General features: G+C 46.3%; 1 protein-coding gene across 2 annotated transcripts; it reads right to left on the bottom strand.

Moving 5' to 3' along the window:
* Positions 1–1,048: 1,048 nt before the first annotated feature.
* On the bottom strand, positions 1,049–20,051 carry POLR1B (RNA polymerase I subunit B). Of its 2 annotated transcripts, XM_082306243.1 has the most exons (15): positions 19,967–20,051; positions 19,699–19,866; positions 17,582–17,728; positions 16,477–16,609; positions 15,296–15,432; positions 13,195–13,418; positions 11,271–11,442; positions 9,492–9,663; positions 8,414–8,695; positions 7,710–7,843; positions 7,101–7,271; positions 6,322–6,478; positions 4,778–4,974; positions 4,124–4,377; positions 1,049–1,935 (listed from the first exon to the last, which is right to left on the bottom strand). In XM_082306243.1, exons 3-15 carry the CDS (start codon positions 17,699–17,701, stop codon positions 1,053–1,055), a joined length of 3,036 nt encoding a protein of 1,011 aa, XP_082162369.1. In that variant the 5' UTR covers positions 17,702–17,728; positions 19,699–19,866; positions 19,967–20,051; the 3' UTR covers positions 1,049–1,052. The 2 variants fall into 2 exon arrangements, with proteins under 2 accessions (XP_082162369.1, XP_082162370.1); XM_082306244.1 differs by lacking the exons at positions 19,699–19,866; positions 19,967–20,051 and adding an exon at positions 19,114–19,171.
* Positions 20,052–21,481: the final 1,430 nt, after the last annotated feature.

Raw genomic sequence — 21,481 nt, forward strand, 5'->3', positions numbered from 1 at the left:
GCCGAGGTGCTGCGGCTGGTGCGGAGCGGGCGGGAACCGCCGGGCGCCCGGCACCCCCGGGCCGCGCCCACGGGGGACGCCCCCACCGCCTCCCGCCTGCCGCCGCCCGCCAAGCCCTGGGAGAGCCGCCCCGGGCCCGCCGGGCCCTGAGCCGCCCCGGCGGCAGCACGGCTCCGGAGACAGGTGATGGGGGAACTTACGAAAGAGCTCGTAACGGGAAGCGCGGGGGGACGGGGCCGGCGGGAGCCGGCCCCCAGCGGGGAGCGGGGCCGGAGCCCAGCGGCAGGGACAGGGCCAGCTCCCATCCCACCGGGCTTTTTGGCTGAGGTCCGGGGTCGGAGCCAGGCTGGAAAGCCCTCTGCTTTCTTCTTCTTCGGCCAAACACACCAAAAAAAACCCCAAACAAACCCAAAAATACCCCCGCTGCGGTGCCGCACCAGGAGAGGCGCTGGGCTCAGCAACACCACAAACTCCTGAGCCACCGCGGTCTCTTGCGGTCAAGGCTGCCGGCTTTGTAGGGCCGAACTTCGTGCCTTCTTCATGAGTTTCGAGGCATATGTATTGAAATAAAGCAAAACAAAACATGTCCAATCACTTTACGACGTACCCATCATTAAGGCATACGTTTTGCAAGGATTTTTCTTCAAAAAACAAAATATATCTCTTTTTTTCCCATCATTTCCAGCATTCACTTCATGCTGTTTTATGACCTCTTCATCTTTGCAGCTGCAGCCAGTGCTCGGAGAACGAAGAACCCCTGCCGCTCTCAACCCAGCAGCCTGGTGGGAGCGGTGATATCGCTTGATTTCCACACGCCACATCTCAAGAGCTAGTGATCCTTTAGGAAGCGCAAACGAACTTCAAGAGAGCTGCGTTTCCTCGCCATACAGCTTGGCGACCGCCCCCGTCTCGATACAAACATCAAATTAATCTCGCAAACGTTTGAAGAACCTGAGAACTGACTTAACGCTTGAAACCCGTGGGGGGCAAAGGCAGGACTGACCCGTGCTTCCTCCCTCCCAGCAGCAGCATCGCTGTGCCCGAGGACAGAGCTACTCCACGTTGAGCTTTGTCTTTATGTTCATGGCTGCCAGCTCTGCCACAAAGTAACGGAAGACGTGGGGCACCGGGACAACCTCGATCGTGTCCACCTCGCCGCAGACGGAGCAGGAGTACCTCCTGTTGCTCGTCACAGAGGAGGAGTGTGGCGGTTTCTCCAGCACAGGAGATGTCATGCTGCCGCAGCTCATGCAGACGTAGGCTACGGAGCCATCGGAGCAGTTGAACAGGCGGTCTTGCAGCAAGAAAGACGTGCCGTGAGCCAGCAAAGCGTCACGCTCCATCTCGCCGAAGCGAATCCCACCTTCCACGTTCCTCCCCTTGACGGGCTGGTTGGTGACAGCGTCTCGGGGCCCCGTTGTCCTCACCTGGAACTTGTCCGAGACCATGTGGCGCAGGCGCTGATAGTACACCACTCCCACAAAGATGTCCGCCTCCAGCTCCAGGCCGCTGATGCCACTGTACATCTTTTCCGTCCCAAAGAAGTTATAACCTGCGCTCACTAAAGTCTCACCGAAGTATTTCAAAGCGGAGTTCTTCTCTGTGAAGGTGAAGGGAGTGGCGTCGTAGGAGACACCGTGCAGCGCCGCTGACTTCCCCGCCATACTCTCAATTAACATCCCAATGGTCATACGGGAGGGAAAGCCGTGAGGGTTGAAGAGGATGTCTGGAACCATCCCGTTCTCTGTGAACGGCATATCCTCGACTGGCCAGAGCTGGCTCAGGATACCTTTCTGTCCGTGACGGCTGGCAAATTTGTCTCCGACAGTTGGATTTCGGGGAACCCTCACAGTGATGCAAGCCTTCTTGAATTTCCCGGTGCCACGGTCATTACTGCATAACCTGACGTTGTCTACAATGCCGACTTCCTTATTCCTGTGTAGGTGGAAAAACAATCACAGCAAAGCTGTCAGGTGCGCTCATGATTTTTAGCTAGGAAAGAGAAACGAAGGAAAAAAACCAAACCACTTCCTAAGTCTCATAAAATGCCTCGGGACAGCTGGGGAACAACATCGTTCTTGAAAAGTACTATTCAGTAGCGAGGGAAATCAGACTGCGTAAGAATTAGGGCAAGGAAGCAATACACCGGCATCACACAAGTGCCATTCATTTGCTTTTTCTAATACTAGAAACACAGCTACAGCTTTCAGGTGATCAGGTAATGTGCCACCCGTGATTTAAAATAAAGATCATTTAAACCTGATTCATCTGTATTGCACTTTATCTGAGAAACTGCACCCCAGTGCCATTTGTTTTGTGTCAAGGCAGCAGTCCCTCTCCCTACCCCCAATAAATTCACACGATCTTGGTGGGATACCAAAATAAAGAACTGGGCTCGGTGCAAAGCAGAGAGGGAAGTTCAGAGCAGAAAGGGAAGGCGCAACGTGAGCTGAGAAGTGCCCCTTTCAGGGGTGTGCTGCTTCTGCAGATGAACCCTCAGCCTCATGTTCCACGTGCTAGGCGTCTGCTGCAGGCTTAATTGTTGTAATAGAGCCGTCGGCCCAAACTCTCCACTCATTTTGGAGACGGCAGCTAAGGAATAAATACATTTTGTCCCATGTTAAGACAAGATTACTTTTCTTCTTCTCCTTTGAAGTCCTAATGAACACAGTGCTTGCGGAAGGCCTGTACCTAAGTTTAGCTTCTGTTTCAAAGCTATTATTTTGCCATATCCAAATGCAACCAGGGTACAGGCCACCACAGAAATAAAGAACAACCCCCCCCAAAAAAACAAAAAAAGGAAACTGTGCTTCATAAGCCTCTTCCAAGCTTGTTCAAACTTTCGAAGTCAAAGCCTCCCTCTCTTCCAAGCCACGCATAAGATCTAGCAGCATATGCAGCACTTAGGACAGGAGGGAGAACTCCATCTTAAGGCTCTCTGGGGCAAACTGGGGGCAGGAGCCAACACTGAGAGCTGGGAACCTCATCTCTCTGTAGGAACCCAAATAATTATCCGATTTGGACCAAGAATGAACAAAAGCTGAATGGTACAGAGGTAAAATGGCTCTCTGGGTAAAGAACCTGAACTAAGGCCGTGATGGCATGAGAGAGCTGGGGGGCAGGAGCGTGGGGTGGGAAAGCCAAAGAAGGCTCCACAAGTGCAAGGACGAGGCTGAGCTTACAGATCCCCACTACCACATGCCGAATCTTTTAGCCCTGCTCTACAACCAGGACGACTAATTCTACGAGTCCACAGCAGTCTCCCTGGTGCAGCTAAGGCACCGTTATATAAACAATAGTCTTCCCAGTAATGCCAGTTACTGTGTTACCCAAGCGCTTCTCAAACTAATTCGCCTTCACAATGTGAATAACTACACACCATTAACCTCACTCTATCAATGCTGTAGAGAGACGCAGGTAAGACCTGAAGTTGTACAGACAACTGGGAGCGCAGGATGCATTTAAATGTCAATGTTTTTGCTTCCCTTTCCTGAAGGAATTAAGATTTTAATGAAAGCCTCAGCAACCTTCTCTCTTTCAACTGAAGTTCAAAAATCTTACAAAACTTATCCTTGAAATATTCCAGGGGGAGGGAGGGGTGTAGTTAACACATTTTAATATTCTAGCAGTTCGGAAGATGCAATGTGAATAAAAATGCTCTTTGAACCCCTAATCCTGTAACAAATTTGCTTACAGGGTCTTCTGGCAAGTCTCTGGGACGAGGCGCTTTGTTTTGATTTTGGTGTTTCTTTTGGTTTTTTAGACAGAACACCTTATGCGGGTCAATTAACAAAAAGCTACCGAAAACGACTGGGGGGGACAGGCAGAGGAACGGTCCTTGGGAGACAGCAAAACATTTCTGCAAGGTCTTTCTTTTTACCGGCCTCAGATTCTCTTCCTGGGGTAAGTCAGGCTCTGCAGCATACACTGGCTTACGGAAAAGCCGTGATACACACATGGGAGTCACCTACATGAACTTCATGCTCTGTCAAGACACGGACACTATCACGTGAGGAGAAAAGGGAACACCTGGAGGAAAAGATACTGCAGCTCATCAGGGCCAGCTGCTCTCAGACTGCTCACCAGCAGGCGTGGGGAGCCAGGAGGGACAAGCTGTACTTACGGATAGTACACCGTGAAGGTCTCCCCTGTGCTGAGGTTCATGAAGCTGTAGAAGGGGTCCCCAGGCTGTAGGATAGAGCCAACAAAAGGCAGTCCGTCGGCATCCAACTTCTCCGTAAGGTTCGGATCACCAGGCCTGACGCCAAATACTAAATTATCGCCTGCCCTGCTGGCTTTAAGGGCAAGGTCAATGCTCTCCATCTTGATAACACTTCCATAGGCAAACCCTCTCTGCCAGGAAGATTTGTTCACAATCTAAAAAGAAGCAGCAAAGGCCTGTTAAAGACTTGCTAATAACTTCAACAAAGAAAGCTTTTCCTTTCCGATCTGATGCTTACCTTTTTAACACTGCCTTCCTAAACAAAGCCTCCCAGCAAGTCACCGTTTCAAAAGGCCCCAACCTCCTGTAACCCCAGTATTTTTCAATGCTGGAAGCCCACTGCCTTGCACAAGGGAGCTCTGCTCTACTCTCAGTAGCTCCAGCACTACCTGCGGTAACAACACTTAACCGCTGTGCTCCTTTATCTGCCCTAACAGTGTGTGGACCAGCAGAAGCAGAAAACAGGCTCTTCTCGGCTAGGTACCACCCTTCTTCCCAGGCCCCCCCATCAAATTCCTTTACAGAACAGTACGATTTCTCCTTTTGGTGGCTTACCATTGCATCTTCCATGTCATAGCCGCTGTAGGAGATGACAGCCACAATTGAATTGGTGCCGACGGGATAGCTGTCCATACCATAATAGTCATACATGCTGGGCCGCACCAGAGGGCTCTGGGGAGTGTGAAGGTGGTACAGCTTGTTATCTGAGCGGTCCTTGTAGTTATAAACTGGAAACCCCATGGTTTGCTTTCCTATAAAGAAAGAAAGTTGGATTTATTCAGCATCAATTCAAAGTTAATCTATGTTTCATCCTCCATGTATCTTGTTAAGAAAAAAGCTGGAAATAGAGGGAAATAATTTAGAGGGATTATCAATCTTAACCCCCTTGGAATTCAATAATTGCCCTAAGTCCAGCTAGAAAAGTTTCTGTGAACCACAACACTCAGTTCCTTTCATATCATTTCATAAGGACTATTTGTAATTTTGTGTCTTTTCTGCAATTTCAAAATCTCCAATAAGGCTGGTGTGGTGTTTTTTGGTTTTGTTTGGTTGGGGTTTTTTGTTTGTTTTCTTTTTTTTTCTTTTTTTTTTTTTCCATCGCCCCAGAGTTTCCCCATAGTGAGGCACACCTTACATATTTCCAGGCCAAAAAGCGTTTGCTTCTGCAGTATAAATATATTGGCAAGGAAAACAAGTTTTGAACATAGTCACATTGGTACTTTCAGAAAAGTATGAAAAATTGGTAGCGTTTTAAGGATATCTTTCTGATAATATTGTCAGAAATGTAATATGCTAGCGATGCTATGGACGTAATGAGACCTGTTCTCTTGGAAGTCCCTACCCACACACTTTCTCTTAGTCTACCTTTTTTTTTTTTTTCCTTTTTTTTTTTTTTTTTAAATAACCTTCTTGCACATCACTTGCACCTCAGCTGATTGAAATCCCACTACATACCCTATTCCAACCTCTTTCAGACAACCAAATAAATCAATTTAAATCTTTGTCAAATAGTTGTCAGAAACAAAACCCACCCTGTTGCCAGAGTGCTGTATTACTCTCTTGCAAGAGATGCCTAGCAAGTGTCCTCTCAACAGCTGCAGTGTCAAGACAGCAGTCGCTGACTGAAAACAGGTGGCAAGGAAACCTCACACTGACTACTGCAGAGCATCTGCTGTAGCTACCAGTCAGAAGTAGGTTAACCTCTGTCAGTTGTGGGGACCAGAGGACTGTTGGCAGCACAGTTGTCAGACACTAACACCACCAAACAGCTGGTGCAGTGCCCTTCACTTGTCTATGTGATCAACAACATCAAATTAAGAAAAAAACAAACAAACAAAACTTACTAAAGGCTTAAGGAAGGCAACATGAGTGCAACAACCTAGAACTGCCCACTGGAAGGCAGCCAGGATGATAAACCTGACTTCACTTCCTTTGCCATGAACAAAATGACTGTTAATCAACCTCAATGTTGAAACAACGGCTGGGAACAGCTGTTACTTGGGAATGCGGGAAGACACACTGGAATAGACACGCGAGACATTTTTTTCCCCCCTCTCCCTTGCCCAGGGCCTTGCAGCATTAGGTACTACAACACTTACCCATCTGGCACTGGTACATGTTTCGTGGACTTTGGTTGTGGTCAGAGAAGGGGATGAGGTTGGCCACCACGCTCAGAATGCTGTGAGGGAAGAGCTCCTGGTGAGTGGTCATTCCGGGCACCACCTCCGACTCCAGCGAGGCCACGTTCATGAAGATCTGCAAGCATCAAATCGGACAACGCTCGTTCGCTTCCTTCTTTTAAAGGGAAGGAAGAAAAACAAAGCTGCCTCCGATGTCTTTTTATCCATTTCAGTTTTAGCTGTGGTCATTTTCTGCACCTTAGTGTATTAGCAGGCAAGGAAAATACCAGACAGCTGTTAAACTGCCTATCACAATCACAGGCCAACTGCAAGTCTGGAAATACAAAACTGCAGTGACATGTCCTCCTTCCTGTCTCCCATTTTAATTGTTCCAAATGGGCAAGTTCCCTGGCAATCCACTGCTCGGCTGCCCATGAGCAATTTGGAGAACATGATGTAACGTAAGATGAGACAGTACACACAAGACAGCAATCCTTCGCCTCAAACGCTTCACTAAGTTAATACTGAGAGCAGATTTCAATATCTCAAAAAGATCCCTACAGTCCATCTAAGACATTTACTGGAAACCAATTAGCAGGAGGCGAGAAAACCCTTTTGCCACCTATTCTAGCTCTTCCACACAAGCTCCCTATATCCCATCCTCAGTTCCTTTCACAAATATTTTCCAAAACATTGTTTTTGATGCTGGGTACCTCTGTAATAGTCAGAGCTTTGTAAAGGAAATATGCAAACCCCACCTGTTCCAGAGTACCAATCCATTCATTCCTTCCATAGGACAGGTTTCTGACAGGCCGCACCATCCGGCAAGGGGTAGTAAAAATGAACAACCCAGGATACAGACTGGGTTTTCCTGTCATTGGGATAAGGACCACTTCTGCCCGTGCAGGAAATCTCTTCTCTTGTGTTATCTGTTTGTGCAAAGGAATACCAATTTAGAAACGCAAACCAACACTGATTTAGTTAAGCTGCATCCAACAGGCTACACAATGAAAATGCCAACCACAGGTGTAGCTGCTAATACAAAATGATGGAGAAAAGATTTTAAAAATACTTCCAGAAAAATCTCCACCAAGAAAAGGACACAATATGTCTATCTTACCTTTTTCAAGAAAAAAAGTTCTTCTAAAAATGATGACTTCATAAACCAGCAGACCAAACATACGGATATAAACAAGGAAAACAGAAAAGCCCACTCCAATACCAACATACAGCTAAAGATAACTTACTGTGTCAGATTAAAAAAAAAAAAAAAAAAAAAGGAAGTTTACAAAAAGTTCTAAACGTGCCTAGTTTTGACCACTGCATATTGAGGATGTTTAGCCAAGAAACATTTTAAACAAGACAACCTTGAAACGGCGGAGGGTTTCTGCAATCTCAGGAGCCAGCTCCCACTCTACCCAGCCTACCACAGAGCCATCCAACACAACTCTATAACACTCCGCGTAAGGCTTGCTTGGAGTCGCATCAATGGGGGTGACACCTGTGAGAAGAGGGGGTTGGTAGAAGGAACAGCCAAAAAAGCAAACAAAACACAGAAGTTATTTCTGCAGGAAGCCTCAATCCACACCAAAAAGCTTTCTGAGACATCAAAAAATTCAGACCTACAGGGCACAGCTGTAGATTACTGAATGGAAAATGTAAAACCTGCGCAACTAAGAATGCCATTCCCCTCCCCATTCTTCTGATTGAAATAAGGATTCCCGTTAAGGTGGCAATCACAAGTGAGCTGCAGTTTAATTCAAGTCACCAGCAACATTAGGAAGTCACTGCTTGGTCCAGTTTCTTAGAGCTTCTACTGTGCAATTCCTTGTGCTAAGAGACATTTACATTGAACTTTATGCTCTCCAAAAGGCTGACACGCCTGTATAAGCAACGTGCTACTTACCACTAAGCAGAAGCACAGTAAGTACAGGTTTAACTTGATTTCACCTTCTCAAGTTAACAGTGTTCAGTGATGGTATCTGGAGGACCTTTCCCAGATACGGGTTTGCAGGGCAGAAAGGTAAAAAGGAAGACTGCTTCATTAAATGATCAAGCCCGTAAAACATACCTAGGGAACACAACAAAGGTGGAATGTCTGTCACAGGCACCGTCTCTGTCACTATTTCACACACAGCTGTCATGTGGTTCATCAGACCGCAGGGTTCTCCATCTGGGGTGTCCACAGGGCACAGGAAACCCCAGGATTCGGGCAGCAGCTTGCGGACGGTTGTGGTTCTCATCTGGGAAAATGCTGCCCCTCTGTGTATGCAGCGGAAGTGGGAAAGGTAGCGAATGAAATTCAGCTTGTCTCCCACCACACACAGACCGCTGTCCTGTAACATGCCCAGGCCTTGGGAACAGAATTGAGATTTACGTCAGGACGTCATCCAGCTTTAACAAATAAAGTATGATGTTACAAGGCAGCCCTAAATATGCTCACACAGGATCCCAACAACAGAAGGCACATGTGCTGTTGCCTGTGCACAGGCAACTCAGTGACCTGTAAGAGGCCTAGAGACTTTAAATTCCAAGCTATTGCTTAAAATCCAACTCCTTTTAGAAACACATGAAAGTCATTCTCCATGAAGCGGCTTGGGGATTTGCAGCTGGTACTTTTTACTGAAATTCTGTGGCCTTCTAATCTCATTTCATTTTCTAGTGGGCATTCCATTACAACATCATCACACTAGACACTTCAGGGAAGCACCAGGTAAATTCGAAATATACATTAGTGAAGCAGTTTCTCTCCATTTAAGCTCACATGACCAGTGAATGGGGCAGTCCTTATAAACAAATGCCCCTTCTCTGTCTTACATTGCACCTTCTGAGAAGAAATAATCTTTGGGAAAAAATCAAAATATGGTTGCTATTCCGGACAATGCTAAATTCAGTTTCAACTATTGATCTGGGTAGAGGCTTTGCTTTAACAACTAACCTGTTTCATACCATGCATAAAGTCTACGCTTGAGGAGAAACCTTGCCTTTTTCCTCAATTATCCCTTTTTACTCACACCACTTTCATTAATTCAGTTACAGTGTACAATGTCTGCATGCAAGCAGTTATTTTCAGTTAAGAGCTCAGTTTTATGTTGTTTCTCATTCTGTTTAGCAGGAAAAAAAAAGGCTTCTTAAGCCTGAAGATTTACCGGTTTTAGATCGCAGGTTACCAGTTGCAAGAAGATATTCAAATGGCTTTGTAAAGTCTGTTGCCAGGCTGAATGCCTTCACCAAGCTGTCTGCATTTATGCTGATATCTGCCTTTTCTGCTCTTTTGTCCAAAACGAACTTAACAGATTGCAACCAGCTTTCAAGCCTCTCCTATGGTTTAAAAGTGAGAGATTTAAATTTAAAACAGGAAAAAAAAAGCTGAAATTAGAACTTCACATCAGTTGCATATGCTACAGAAATCCTCTGAAATCAGCAGGGTGGACAACTTTTCGTGAACAGCCATATTTCCCACACTGACTTCATTTTATCAAAACGCTGATGGTATCACGCCAACACAGACCTGCAAGGAAAATACCCATCCAACTGCTTAGTAATCACTTCCACCCAGACCGGTGATGAGTCTGGCAAACGAAGTACAAGAACAGAATTTCATAAAGAACAAACAAAACCCAAAGCAGAAATGGTACGTATAATCTGACCACAAGAATAACTCCACTGATTAGCCTGCTACATACAGTGACAAAGTAAAACCGCATTACGAAGTAAGTTTAGATACCAAAATGTGAAGGCCATGGACACACAGTATTTAAATGTTGCTGAGACAATCTGAGATAGTGGACTGGATTTTCATTTTAACTGTAATTTTATCACTGCTGTGATCTTAGATACTATATAAAAACAGGGAAAAGGACATAAGATACCCAACAACGCTTTGAACTCTTAGTAAAAATCCACTGTATAGAGCCACACTGTGTCTACTGTATGCTCTAGTCTATTTAGGATCTTTGCATTCAAAAAAGGGGCTGTTAACTCACTCCCCTGCTGATCTGACAGGGCCAGGCAGGAAAGCAACCTTTTCTGGTTCCTGGTGGCAGTTCCATATAGCATTAAAATGCTTCACAGAACTCACTTTTTATTTTATTTCTAAACTCACTGAAACCACTCAAGAGAAGTTTTAGTAGTCTTTCAATAAAACAATGCTAAGAAAATTTTGGCTAAAATGGAAAAGAAAGGTTATCTAATAACTCAGAAAAGTATCTTTACTTGGGGATGGGAACTACTATTCCACAATGATTTTCACTGGATAATCAAGCTTCTGAACAGGAATACTTTCCTCCCGGCATCCTCAAATGAGGAATCCCTAGAAAGAAACTGAGTTCATATTGAATTAGAATAGATTAGGAAACCACCTTTTTGCATCGCCAGTAATAAATTAACTGCGTAAGTCAGAAGCATGCCATCAACTTCCTGATCCGTAAAGGAATTTAAAGATGGGAGAGCGATGACATCATCATGAATCATCACTTTTGGAAGATGGGGGGGCAGTTATTTCCTTGCACATTTGCTATGCGAAACAGCAGCAACACCACAACAAGGCAGATCTTTACCACTCCCGTATCAGTTGATACAACAGAAGTACGCTGTTTCAAAACCCTCTTCAAACACCAGAAGGATCGGTATTCCGCCTTCCTCAGACTCCCACCCTGAATGGGGCGCTTTCATTTGCTCTGGAAGGCTACGAAGCTCTTTATTCCAGGTTTTGTACAAGCTTTTCTTCAGCATATTTAATACCCTATACTGAGGCAGCCAAGCCTTCCTCAGCGACACTGCCTGGTTACATCCAGCACTCAGGCTTCATAGCATATCCAGGCTCCCCGCTCTTCAGTCTGGCTCCGGCACTTCTGTCCCCATGGTCACTGTGGGAACTGGACTGGATGACCATTACATTCACAGGCTTAAACCCCTTAAGACCTTACCTTTAAGAACATAAGGAAAAGCTGTCCTGGGGTAAGCACTTCTTGATTCATCAGACTGTCTGGATTATCCTCCATGCACTCTCCTTTGGCAAAGGCATACAGCTTCCGGGTCATCATGCAGAGCAGGTAGAACTTTTCAGTTCTGTTTGTCAGGTGTACGCAGATACACTTGCTGGAGAAAGAGAAAGGAGAAGGACAACTAACACCATCTCTTCCTGCTAGCTGTTCTTCACATTTCTTCTAAATAATCACAATTTTTTGGCTAAAAAGCCTAACAAGGCACAAGCTTTTCCAGTTGCCCTTAGTATTATATGAAAATTCCAAGAAATAATATTTAAAAAAACCCAGCTGAAAAATTATCAACTTGTCTTTTTAAGGGGCTAGTTTTGTTAAGGATATACCTGGTTGATTAAATGAAGGTGAACCTGTGAAAGATTGATTTTACACAGTCCCATGTTAGATGTCCTTATAAGTATACAGTTTATGTAAACAGATATTTGAGTCAGGACCAGTCAACAGATGAGGCTTGTGTGTTATGTTACAGTAGCTCTGACACCAATCATATACACACACATATCCACATACGTGCACCCCACCCCAAATCTGAGCTGGAAACTAGTAGCAAACCACGAAACATTTCTGTTAATATTATCAGTGTCCTGCCACAAAAACTCCAAATCTCCATTGCTATCCACCCACGTGTGGAAAATTGTGGGCTGAACAACACTCTGGCACAAGCAAACGGAAAGCCAGACCTAACTCCTGCTAAAGCTGATCAACTGCTTTCCAAGACACTTGAGATCACCTGCTCTCCAAGACACAAGTGCCATAGTCTTCCATCAGCACTCGAGGACTTTTTGTGCTTTTCACTTCTGCTCTACATTGCCCTCTACTGAAGCCTTCACAACTTCACTGCAAAGCCAGACAAAACTCCGAAGGGAGAACCTGCCTACACTCTGACATACAGGGTACATCCCAATTTATGTTTTCACGATTCCTCCTCTTCTCTCTCCTCAGCTGAGGCAAATAAGGTGTACAGACCATATCAGAGGAAAAAAAAAACAAACAACAAAAAAAGCCAACAAACCACCCACCAGAATATTTAGAAATAAGAAAAACAGAGTAATTCCAACTTTCTTGAAATTATCCACTCACATTTCTCAGTACAAAGTTCTGTGCTTCCAGTTAGTCTATGGACTTTTAAGTGCCCCTCTGAAGCACCCGCAGGCTGTCTTTGTGTTTCCAGCCACCTGACCACCCCCTCTTTACAAGAACTCAAGGACCCGGGCATCCCAAATGATCCTTTTCACGTGCTAAAAAACCTGTCCAAGAGCAAACACCTACTTTACCAGAAAAAGAAATTATTTAGTTGAATGCCTGTCACACCGGCAGTTTCAAAGCCAGCTCTTCCATTCCTTTCTAACTTATTCCATGGAAGAAGCAAGACTTTAAAGCATCTAATTTCTACCGTTTTAAAAGATAAATGTAATTCTCATCATAGTTGGCAACGACTGTGTGAAACTGATGAAGTGCCACAAATGGCAGTATTTCTGTTCAACAAATGGAACCTTGAGCAGTCACAGACCTAGTTTTAACCTTCTCTTCCTTAATCTTTAATATTTATGTTTTTCATCAAATACATCAGAAAATTGTATCTAAATAACAACTGATACCCTCTCCTGAAACCATTTTGGGCATACTTGTGTCAACCATTAATACACATATTTCTGAACACTGCAAATACAGATTATCATAATATCCTGGAGTCACATCAAAAACTGGCCACTGGCTATCGTTTCATAACTGCATGTGAAAACCATAACAAAGTGTGATATAATATGGCAGAGTACTCTTAAATCTGTCTATAATTTCAATACAGTTACACTGATATCACACACTCCTACATGCATACATACATACATACTTCAAAATGAAATCTGCAGCCTGTTCATTGCTGTACCACTCAGGAAGGTTAAGTTTTATTCTGAAGCTCTTTCCCAGGTATTCGAGGACGTTTTGCTGTGTGAAACAGCCTGCATCCACTACCGCTCTCATCATCTCAGTAACGCAGTTCACATAAAAGGTGTCACCTTCCTTTTCTTTGATCAGCTCTTCAAAAATCTGGTAGTCTGGGAAATTAACTAATGCCTGAAAGACAGAAGTGTATCACATCAGAAAAACAAAGTCATAGCAACATCTGTCCATAAAATACAACAAAAGAAATAGGGCACCCCACTGATTTGGGTTTTCAGCCCTCTGGAAATACCCTTCCACCTATGCAAACTGAAAAATACTGCAGGGTTGAGGTCCTTTGAGAGTAATGCAGCGGATATTCATACCCCGATGATGATCACAACAAGTACTCCCAAGCCAGTGAGACCACTGGAAAAAAACAAACTTGCATCCTCTAAATTAACAGGCATCTCTTGTTTAGGTAAGATCCACTAATATCTTTACAGAATGAGCTCACTTAGAAACATGAATTTAATTCACCATTGTCTCAAGCTGCTACTTATTCTCATGCAAATCAAAAGGCAATTTAGCCTTTTGATGAAGGCTATTAGAACGAATTCACTTTAGTTTCAGCACTTCATATACTAAAGCTCATACTTAAATCCAACATTCTCAGGTCTTGGTGTTATAATGGTTTCCTAGTTGTTTCTTTACCTCAGGGTTAAGCAAATATGTTGTCCACCAATGACTTCTGTATTTACTGACAAACGTGTCTCATCTTTAAGTAAACTACTTGTTCATCACATTTAAGTGAGCTTCAAAAAGTTCAGGAAAAATTGAAGGCTGCATGAAAAAGACACTAAGGCAGATTTCTTTATGAAGGGGGGCAATGTAAGCTCAGTTCTGCTTCTTGGTAATCATGATATATACAATCTGGAAGCAGCCAGGGCACGTGCTGCCTCTTGTCCAACAGAGGAGAGCACTGGGATGATTACACAGCAAGAAGAAACCAGAATTCTAGCCAGAACAGAAGCGCAGTGAGGCCACATTAGCAGCAGTCTGCCGCAGCAGGACCTGGATGTACCACAGGAAACCAGTACAGAACTGAGCTTGATTGGTGCAGAGGGGATGCAAACCCACAGAGAGTGACACTTATGGAGGAATTTGAACTTCAGACAACATGGCCTGCTTATCCTGAGATCTCATGAGCTACCAGAGAGCCAGTGCAATTCCTCTGCATACTAAAACAAGAGGTAATCAGCTACTTCTCGTAACTACTTTTGTTGAAGCAAAGGCTGAAGAAAAGCACTGAAGAAAAAGTGAAATGCATTGTGCAACAGCAACGTGAATACAGCAGGTGGAAAGAAGATACAAATTGACTGAGGCTGATTTACACGATGCTTCCATCATGTAGTGCCACAGGCCTCTGATCTGCTTTAACACTTAGCTGCTATAGGCAAAATACAGGGCTGAAGTACTCTGGCTCTGCTACTAGAGAAAGCATGCTTTTAGAGGAGAATTTAGAAAGTCTTGGCTCAAGTAAAACTTTTGTCTGCTATCCAAAGAACAGTTTACATCTACCAAATGTGCTCAAATAGATCCTTCCAGATCTTTATTGCTTCCAGTTCCAATTAGAAACAGCATTTTATTTTTCTCCTTAAAAAGACAGTTTACTTTTAGATGGGACAACCTGACTTTAATGATTAATGTTGTTCACTCACTGAACACTCAGCCATCATTCTGTTTTAAAAAGATTCTCGAGATCTTTCACGTTAGGTGGCAAACTCTTACACCCTCCAAGAGCTATTCATCCAGTGTGTTCATTAGCAAAAAGCCATGAAACCCTTGCATAACTCTCCCCTCCTCTCCTGACCCTGCACATGCTTCCTCTGCTGCAGCTGAGTGTTACATTACAGGCACAGGCTCGGTTTGGACTGTAGTTCTTCAGCCATTCTTCAGAAGAATGACTGAAAACACTTAATATGGAATTAGCTGCTCATTACTTAAATAAAAATGCTTAGCAAAACTTCTCTGTATATTCAACACAGAAAGCACGAGCATTAGTTGTTTACCTTCAGAGCAAATCCCAAGGGAAGGAAGAACAACTCTTTCTGAAAAATGAAATTCACCATGACACAACCGTTTTCCAAGTAGTGAAGGTTCATATTTATTGCAGTGTGCTCATCCTTAACACAGTGCATCACTACTCCTGCAAAAATTAACACAAGCAAAGACCAACGTGAGCTGTACAAATCCAACCGGCTGCATTGCTGTGACGTGGCCGATCAGGTGTGAGACAATTCACGAGAGAAACTTGGGTACTTCGTGGCTGAGAACACCAGGCAGATCACTAGTTTCAGCATCAGTCTCCCATTTCAAATAAATACACCAGCTCAGTGCAGTTCTTAGTGGACAAATGCCTCGGGACAGCCAGCACACTTGCTGAGAGGCTTGGAAGATGCACACAGTTTTTAAGAACAGGAAAGCCCCAAGCCTCAACTATTCTGTCTATAACCTTAGGTTGTAGACACAGCAACACACAAGTACTCTTTCTAATGGCACTCTAGGTCAAGTTTTCACATCTTTCTGTTTGGGTGGCACCACCGAAGCAGTGTTTCCTGGTCCTGTCCCATGCTATCCACTGCAGGACAAAGAAAAATAAAACAGATGGGACCGTTTAAACTGGCACTGCCTCAAAGTTAATTCATGTGGAATCACGGTATGTGCTGAAGCACCACGGTCCAGTCAAATCAGCAGCTGGTAACCCCTGATTTTAAAACTGTAACTTTACTGGTTTAATTAAATTTTAAACTTGTTTTACTGAGTATACATGACATAGGTATGGGACAGCCAAGAATCTAGTTCATCTGCTTCATGTAAATTAAACCTGCCATCTCAAAGTACGGATAAACAAATTCAATGAAACAAGTTCAGCAGTTTACACTGACTTCTACTGAAGGTAGGGTTATAGTTACACCTTCCACATAACAAAAGGTTACACATACTGCAAGGCCTGGAGTACAGTCTCCTTGCTCAGCATGAGCAGCTCAGACAGTTCCCACAAGACCAGCACCTGCCTCATGCTTGTACCATTAGGGCAGTGTTGACCCTTTATTTTTATGTGTAGTAAAAAATATAAACATTACACAAGAGCTACACCAAAACAAACTACCACAAGTCAGCTATAGATGGTCACTCCTGTTTATCCTCAAGTAGTTACTAGCAGGACGCTGCAGGAAACTGTTCAGCTTACCGTACTCTGTGAAGCCAGGGCCTCTGTTTTTCCATTTGTGTCTCGTCATTGCAAGAGGGAAATTTCGCCTGGGCATAATCAGCATCCTAATAACTTTTTCTAAGCCATTAATTATAAAGTAGCCTCCCATTTCCTGGCAGAAGGAGAAAAATCACGTTAATGTGCTTAGAAATTCGTAACCCAGCGTTTTAAGTAAAAGTAATTGTATGTTAACAAACATTTAATGTTTTAACTATGAAACACATAGCAAGACATATGTTTCAGCACTGCATTTGGAAAGGCTGCACTCCTTGCCAGTGACTATTAAGTCTAAATGTAGCATATAGTGCAAGGAAAGGGATGCATGTTCCACAATTTGAAGGAAGAAAGAAAAATAATAATAATAAAAAAATGTGCGGTCAACTGAACAGCTTTGAAGAGCTGACATTAACTATTTTTTTAATAAAGACTCTGAAGTTCTCATTTTGAGTTTATAAACCGGAGGGATCTTCAGTGCAGAAATCCTCTTTCCGGTCACATACAAGCTTAACACTGATAAATTTATAGCTCCCCAAATGGTATGCCATTAGACAAAAAGTATTTCAGTAATGAGTAATACTATGAATGAAGGTACAAGCGGCACGCTAGGCGGGCAGCAATAGTACACCATTGTAGATTTTTTCATAGTTTGCTGACTCTTTTTGTGAGCACAAAATACAGCCCTAAATAATTCTGTATTCAATTCCCCACAGCTGACATGCTACTGGGGAGATGACGAAAAAGCTGCAGAAGACAACTCAGAATTAAAATGTCTCTTTCAATGCCTGTTCTCCAAATCTCTGTCTCCACAGAGGCCCACTCACAGCTACATAGCCTCAGTTGCTGGTTAGCAGTTGAGAAGTCATATACTGGAGCCATAGGTATCAGCACCAAACAGATCCTGTATTCAAAGACAGTTGTGACTGCAAATTTTTCAAGATGCTGTATGGAACCACCATAAATAGGGTACATTCAGAGAAAATAACAAGTCAAACTTGAAATAAAATATAAACGCTCAAGTTCTGTAAAGAGAAGCTGGCCTGAGATGTAAAATGCAGATTTTCCTGACCCACAACATCCCCGTTACCTCTTCCTCCTCATGGTGCTCTATGAGCTCTTGTGGAGAAAGATTATAGAGGTTGCACAGCTTGGACTTCACCATGATTGGAATATACCCCAGGGGCTGTTTAATGGTCCCTTGTGGCATGCCATTCACTGACCAGCTGATGTCAGCCTAAAACAACACAACGCAAACAGTTAGCCAATTAAGTTGCCCTTTTAATCTTTCCTGCTATATTAACTGTACATTTAATATAACCACAATCTGTCTCACAAAATTCTATCACTGTAAAATGGTAATAATGATAATAAAAAGCAGAACATTTACACATGCATAAAGATTACTCCAGGGAAAAGAGTCAACATGGGTTTACCGAAGAAAATAGTACAAGTCTAGAAGTAGGTAAAGAAGCTGCTAGTAGAGTAAACAAAGTTGATACAGTCTACTTTGCCTTTCAGACCCTTCAACACAGCAGCCTAAAAAGAAAAAGCAGCCACAGGATATGAAAGGAAACCTTCGAAGTTAGCAAACAGTTAAAAGAAAAAGTAGAAGAAAACAGAAGCTGTTCAATGAAAGGACATCCCCACTACAAGCCTGCAGAGACCCTTCCTAAGACTTGTTCAGCAACATATCCATGAGTGAACTGAAAAGTGAGAAAGAAAAGTGCTTGTGAAAAAATAATTTATTTATGATGACAAGATCTGGCAGTGGGTCTGCAGAAGGACCCCTTGACTGTAAAAAATGCAGTGATAAAATGTACTGTGGGAGCAAACAATCCTAACTTTATACACAGAATGATAGGCTTTAAAAGAGCTGCTGCCACGCAGGAAAGAAACACCAGCATTGCAATACAAAAACATGGGTTTAACACCTGGCAACAGTTAAAAGAGTAAATCGCGTCTTAGGAATTACCAGGAAAAGGAAGGGAAATGTTACTGCACCCCTCCAAATCCACGGTGCAGCCTTACACCAAGACCTCTGCACAGTTCTAGTCTACGGTTTAAGCGATGGCTAAAGGTATAAAGCGGCTCCCGTATGAGCAGCCGCTCAGCAGACCGGGGCTCACTTCTCATCTTAGGGAAGTGAGAACTGCAGGAAGAATCTGAGGGAGGCGTACGTGGTTAAAGGCAGCATGGTGGAAACAGGGAATAATGACACGCTGCTTCCTGCCATGCAAGGGTAGGCAGCGGGAGAGACCAACCAACCTGTCCAAGCAGGAGGCAATACCTTCTCACACAAGGCACAGCAAAATGTTTTGTTCCAAACATTTACATGGGTTCAAAAATAAACAAACAAACAAATATTGGAAAAAAAAAGATAGGAAATAATTCAGGTATGGAAAATAAAAGTATCTCTAGCTCTGGAAAATCTAAGAGCCACTGGGAAAATGGCTGTGAACAATCTGCAACTGCCCTACATTCATGTTCAGGTAAGATACTGCATTTACAGTCGCTTTTATCACTGTTAGTTGTAATGCTTTGGGCAAACTAAAATAACAACAAAAAAGCTGAAATTGCAAGCAAGCATTCCCTTGCACTGAGCGCCTCATGCAAACTTACAGCTCAGATACAATTACACAAATTTAACAGAAACAGCAATGGCTGTGCAATCCTTTCACAGTGCAAAGGAAAAGATTTGCTGAGGATGCTGCTTCTTCTCTAGGCCAATTTCAGAGCAATTCAGAAAAATGATGAACATATGATGTGAGCAAGAGGGACGGGTAACTCTGGACTTCTATTCGGGAGCAACACTGCTTCTGAACCCTGGATTCCTGCAGAAACAAGATTCGGATTGTCACGCTCTCTGGGATGACAGGGGTCTCCTTCCAAGGTCGTCTGAACTGGCTGGCCGATTGCAAGGCAAGTTTGACAGCGGAGTGAAGCACACAGCTAGGGTCCCGTGGAAAAGAAGGGGGGGGGGAAAAAAGGCCCCGGCCCGTTACGAGCTCGGTTTGGAGGGAAGTTTGGGCAGCGACCTCACGCTACACCAACACCCGAGACCCCAGGCGGGACAGAGCTCTTGGAAACCCCCCGGGGCCGGTGAAAGCGGGAAGGGGTCTGCAACCAAAGCAGGCAGAAAGGCGGGAAGGGCTCCGGCGGCTTTGCTCCCCCCGGGGAGCTGCCAGGCGTGACGAGGCCACTTACGGCGATCCGGCCGCGGTAGGTGCTGCGGAGGCCGCGGCACTCGGCGGGGAAGACCCTCCTCTCCTGGCAGACCGTTCCCGCCGGCACGGCGGGGGGGGCGATGGAGACCCCCGTCACCGCCAGCGACACCCGGCTGTCCTTCAGCGCGAACTCCAGCGGGGAGAGATCCTGCAACGGCACCGGATGAAGCGCGGCGGGAGCCCGGCGGGAGGCCCCGGCCCCGGCCCGGCTCCGCTCCCCCCCGCCGCCCGCCCCTCGCCCCCCAGACCTGCACGGCGCGGTAGACGCCCTCGCTGACGGCGTAGTTGAAGGACTGGATGTGGGCGCCGGGCAGGTCGCGCCGGGCCACGCTGCGACCCGGTGGCCGCGGCCGCAGCCGGTGGGGGTCCCCGCCGCGCCCCGCCATGCCGGCACGCGCCGCCGCCGCCTCGCGCCGCCTCACGGGTAAACGGCGGGGGCGGGGGCACGCGGCGCCGGGCCGCGTGCAGGGCTCGTCCCGCCGCCGGGCCGCCGGGGGGCGCCGCGGCACCGCACCGCCGCGTGCCGGGCAGCGCGCGTGCGCACAGCCGCTCCGCCACCGCCTGAGGGCCGCTCCCGGGCCTGCGCCCCGCCGCCGGCCCCGCCGGGTCCTCCCGTCCCAGCCCCTCACCCTGCGCCCCGCAGCCCCCCCAGGCGTGTCCCCCCGTCCTCACCTCTCACCCTGCGCCCCACACCCCCCCAGCCGTGTCCCCCGTCCCAGCCCCTCACCCTGCGCCCCACAGCCCCCCCAGCCGTGTCCCCCGTCCCAGCCCCTCACCCTGCGCCCCACAGCCCCCCCAGCCGTGTCCCCCGTCCCAGCCCCTCACCCTGCGCCCCACAGCCACTCTCAGCTGTGTCCTCCCATCCCAGCCCCTCACCCTGTGCCCCATGGCCACCCCCAGCTGTGTCCCCCAGAGCTATGCTCCCCCCGGCAGGTACTGCCAGCATCGTGTCCCCAGACATCTGCACCCACGTCCCCCAGGGCCCCTGCAGCAGTGGTGGGGAAGATTTGACACCCACCCCACCCCACATCACTCCCTGCCACCTCCGCACCCCTGGACCCCCAAACAGCCCCCCGTGCTCCCCAGCTCCCACCAGTGCTGGGACAGCCCTGGGGTGTGAGGCCAGCGCCCCTCATGCCATGCTGCCGTCTCTCATCTGTCACCCCGAGGTGAGGAAGCCTCCATTGCGGGGCTGGGCTGGCTCCTGGGGTCCCACATGGCAAGGGGGGCAACACTCACCACAGGCACCCACAGGAAGGTTTCCTGGGGGACCTGACACCCCAGGGGCTCACTGTCCCAAGGAAACACCGCAGGCTGTGGGGTTTGCATGTTTTAATGATGGTTTAGGAGAGATGTGGATAGAGTCACCGGAGATCCATGAGCTCAGGCACCTGCCAGCCCCACACGCACATGCTGACGTGAGAGCAGCTGGCGACACGAACCAGAGCCTGGTGGGCTGCCAGCTTGGCAGCGCCACACGTACCCCACCATCCTCTCAACACCAGGGTTTTCTGAGGGCTGCCATAGCGGACACTGGCAATGAGACATGATTATGAACCTACGTACGGCACAGCATTGCTCTCCTGGGAGAGAGCTGCACGTGGAGAACAAGAAATGCTGGGAGCAGGGACATGCAAGCAGTCCTGAAGGGCGCTGGTCACAGCAGGGCTGGGAAGCCGGGCTGCCTGGATGAAGTGGCTTTTGAGCCTTTCTTAGACTTCTCCAGCATTTTCCGTGGGCTGTGGCCAGCCACCAGATTTCGG

The sequence above is a fragment of the Platalea leucorodia genome (genome assembly GCF_965183815.1).
Source record: "Platalea leucorodia genome assembly, chromosome: 3".
Classification (NCBI taxonomy): Eukaryota; Metazoa; Chordata; class Aves; order Pelecaniformes; family Threskiornithidae; genus Platalea; species Platalea leucorodia.

Bases quoted from the DNA above. Each gene is read 5' to 3' on its own strand.
- POLR1B (XM_082306243.1), bottom strand. From the start codon at position 17,701: ATGCCACAAGGGACCATTAAACAGCCCCTGGGGTATATTCCAATCATG. The intron at 15,433-16,476 runs GTAAGCTGAACA...TAATTTTTGCAG, and splicing joins CCCTGGCTTCACAGAGTACG to GAGTAGTGATGCACTGTGTT. The intron at 9,664-11,270 runs GTAAGGTCTTAA...TTTAAACCATAG, and splicing joins TTTTCCTTATGTTCTTAAAG to GAGAGGCTTGAAAGCTGGTT.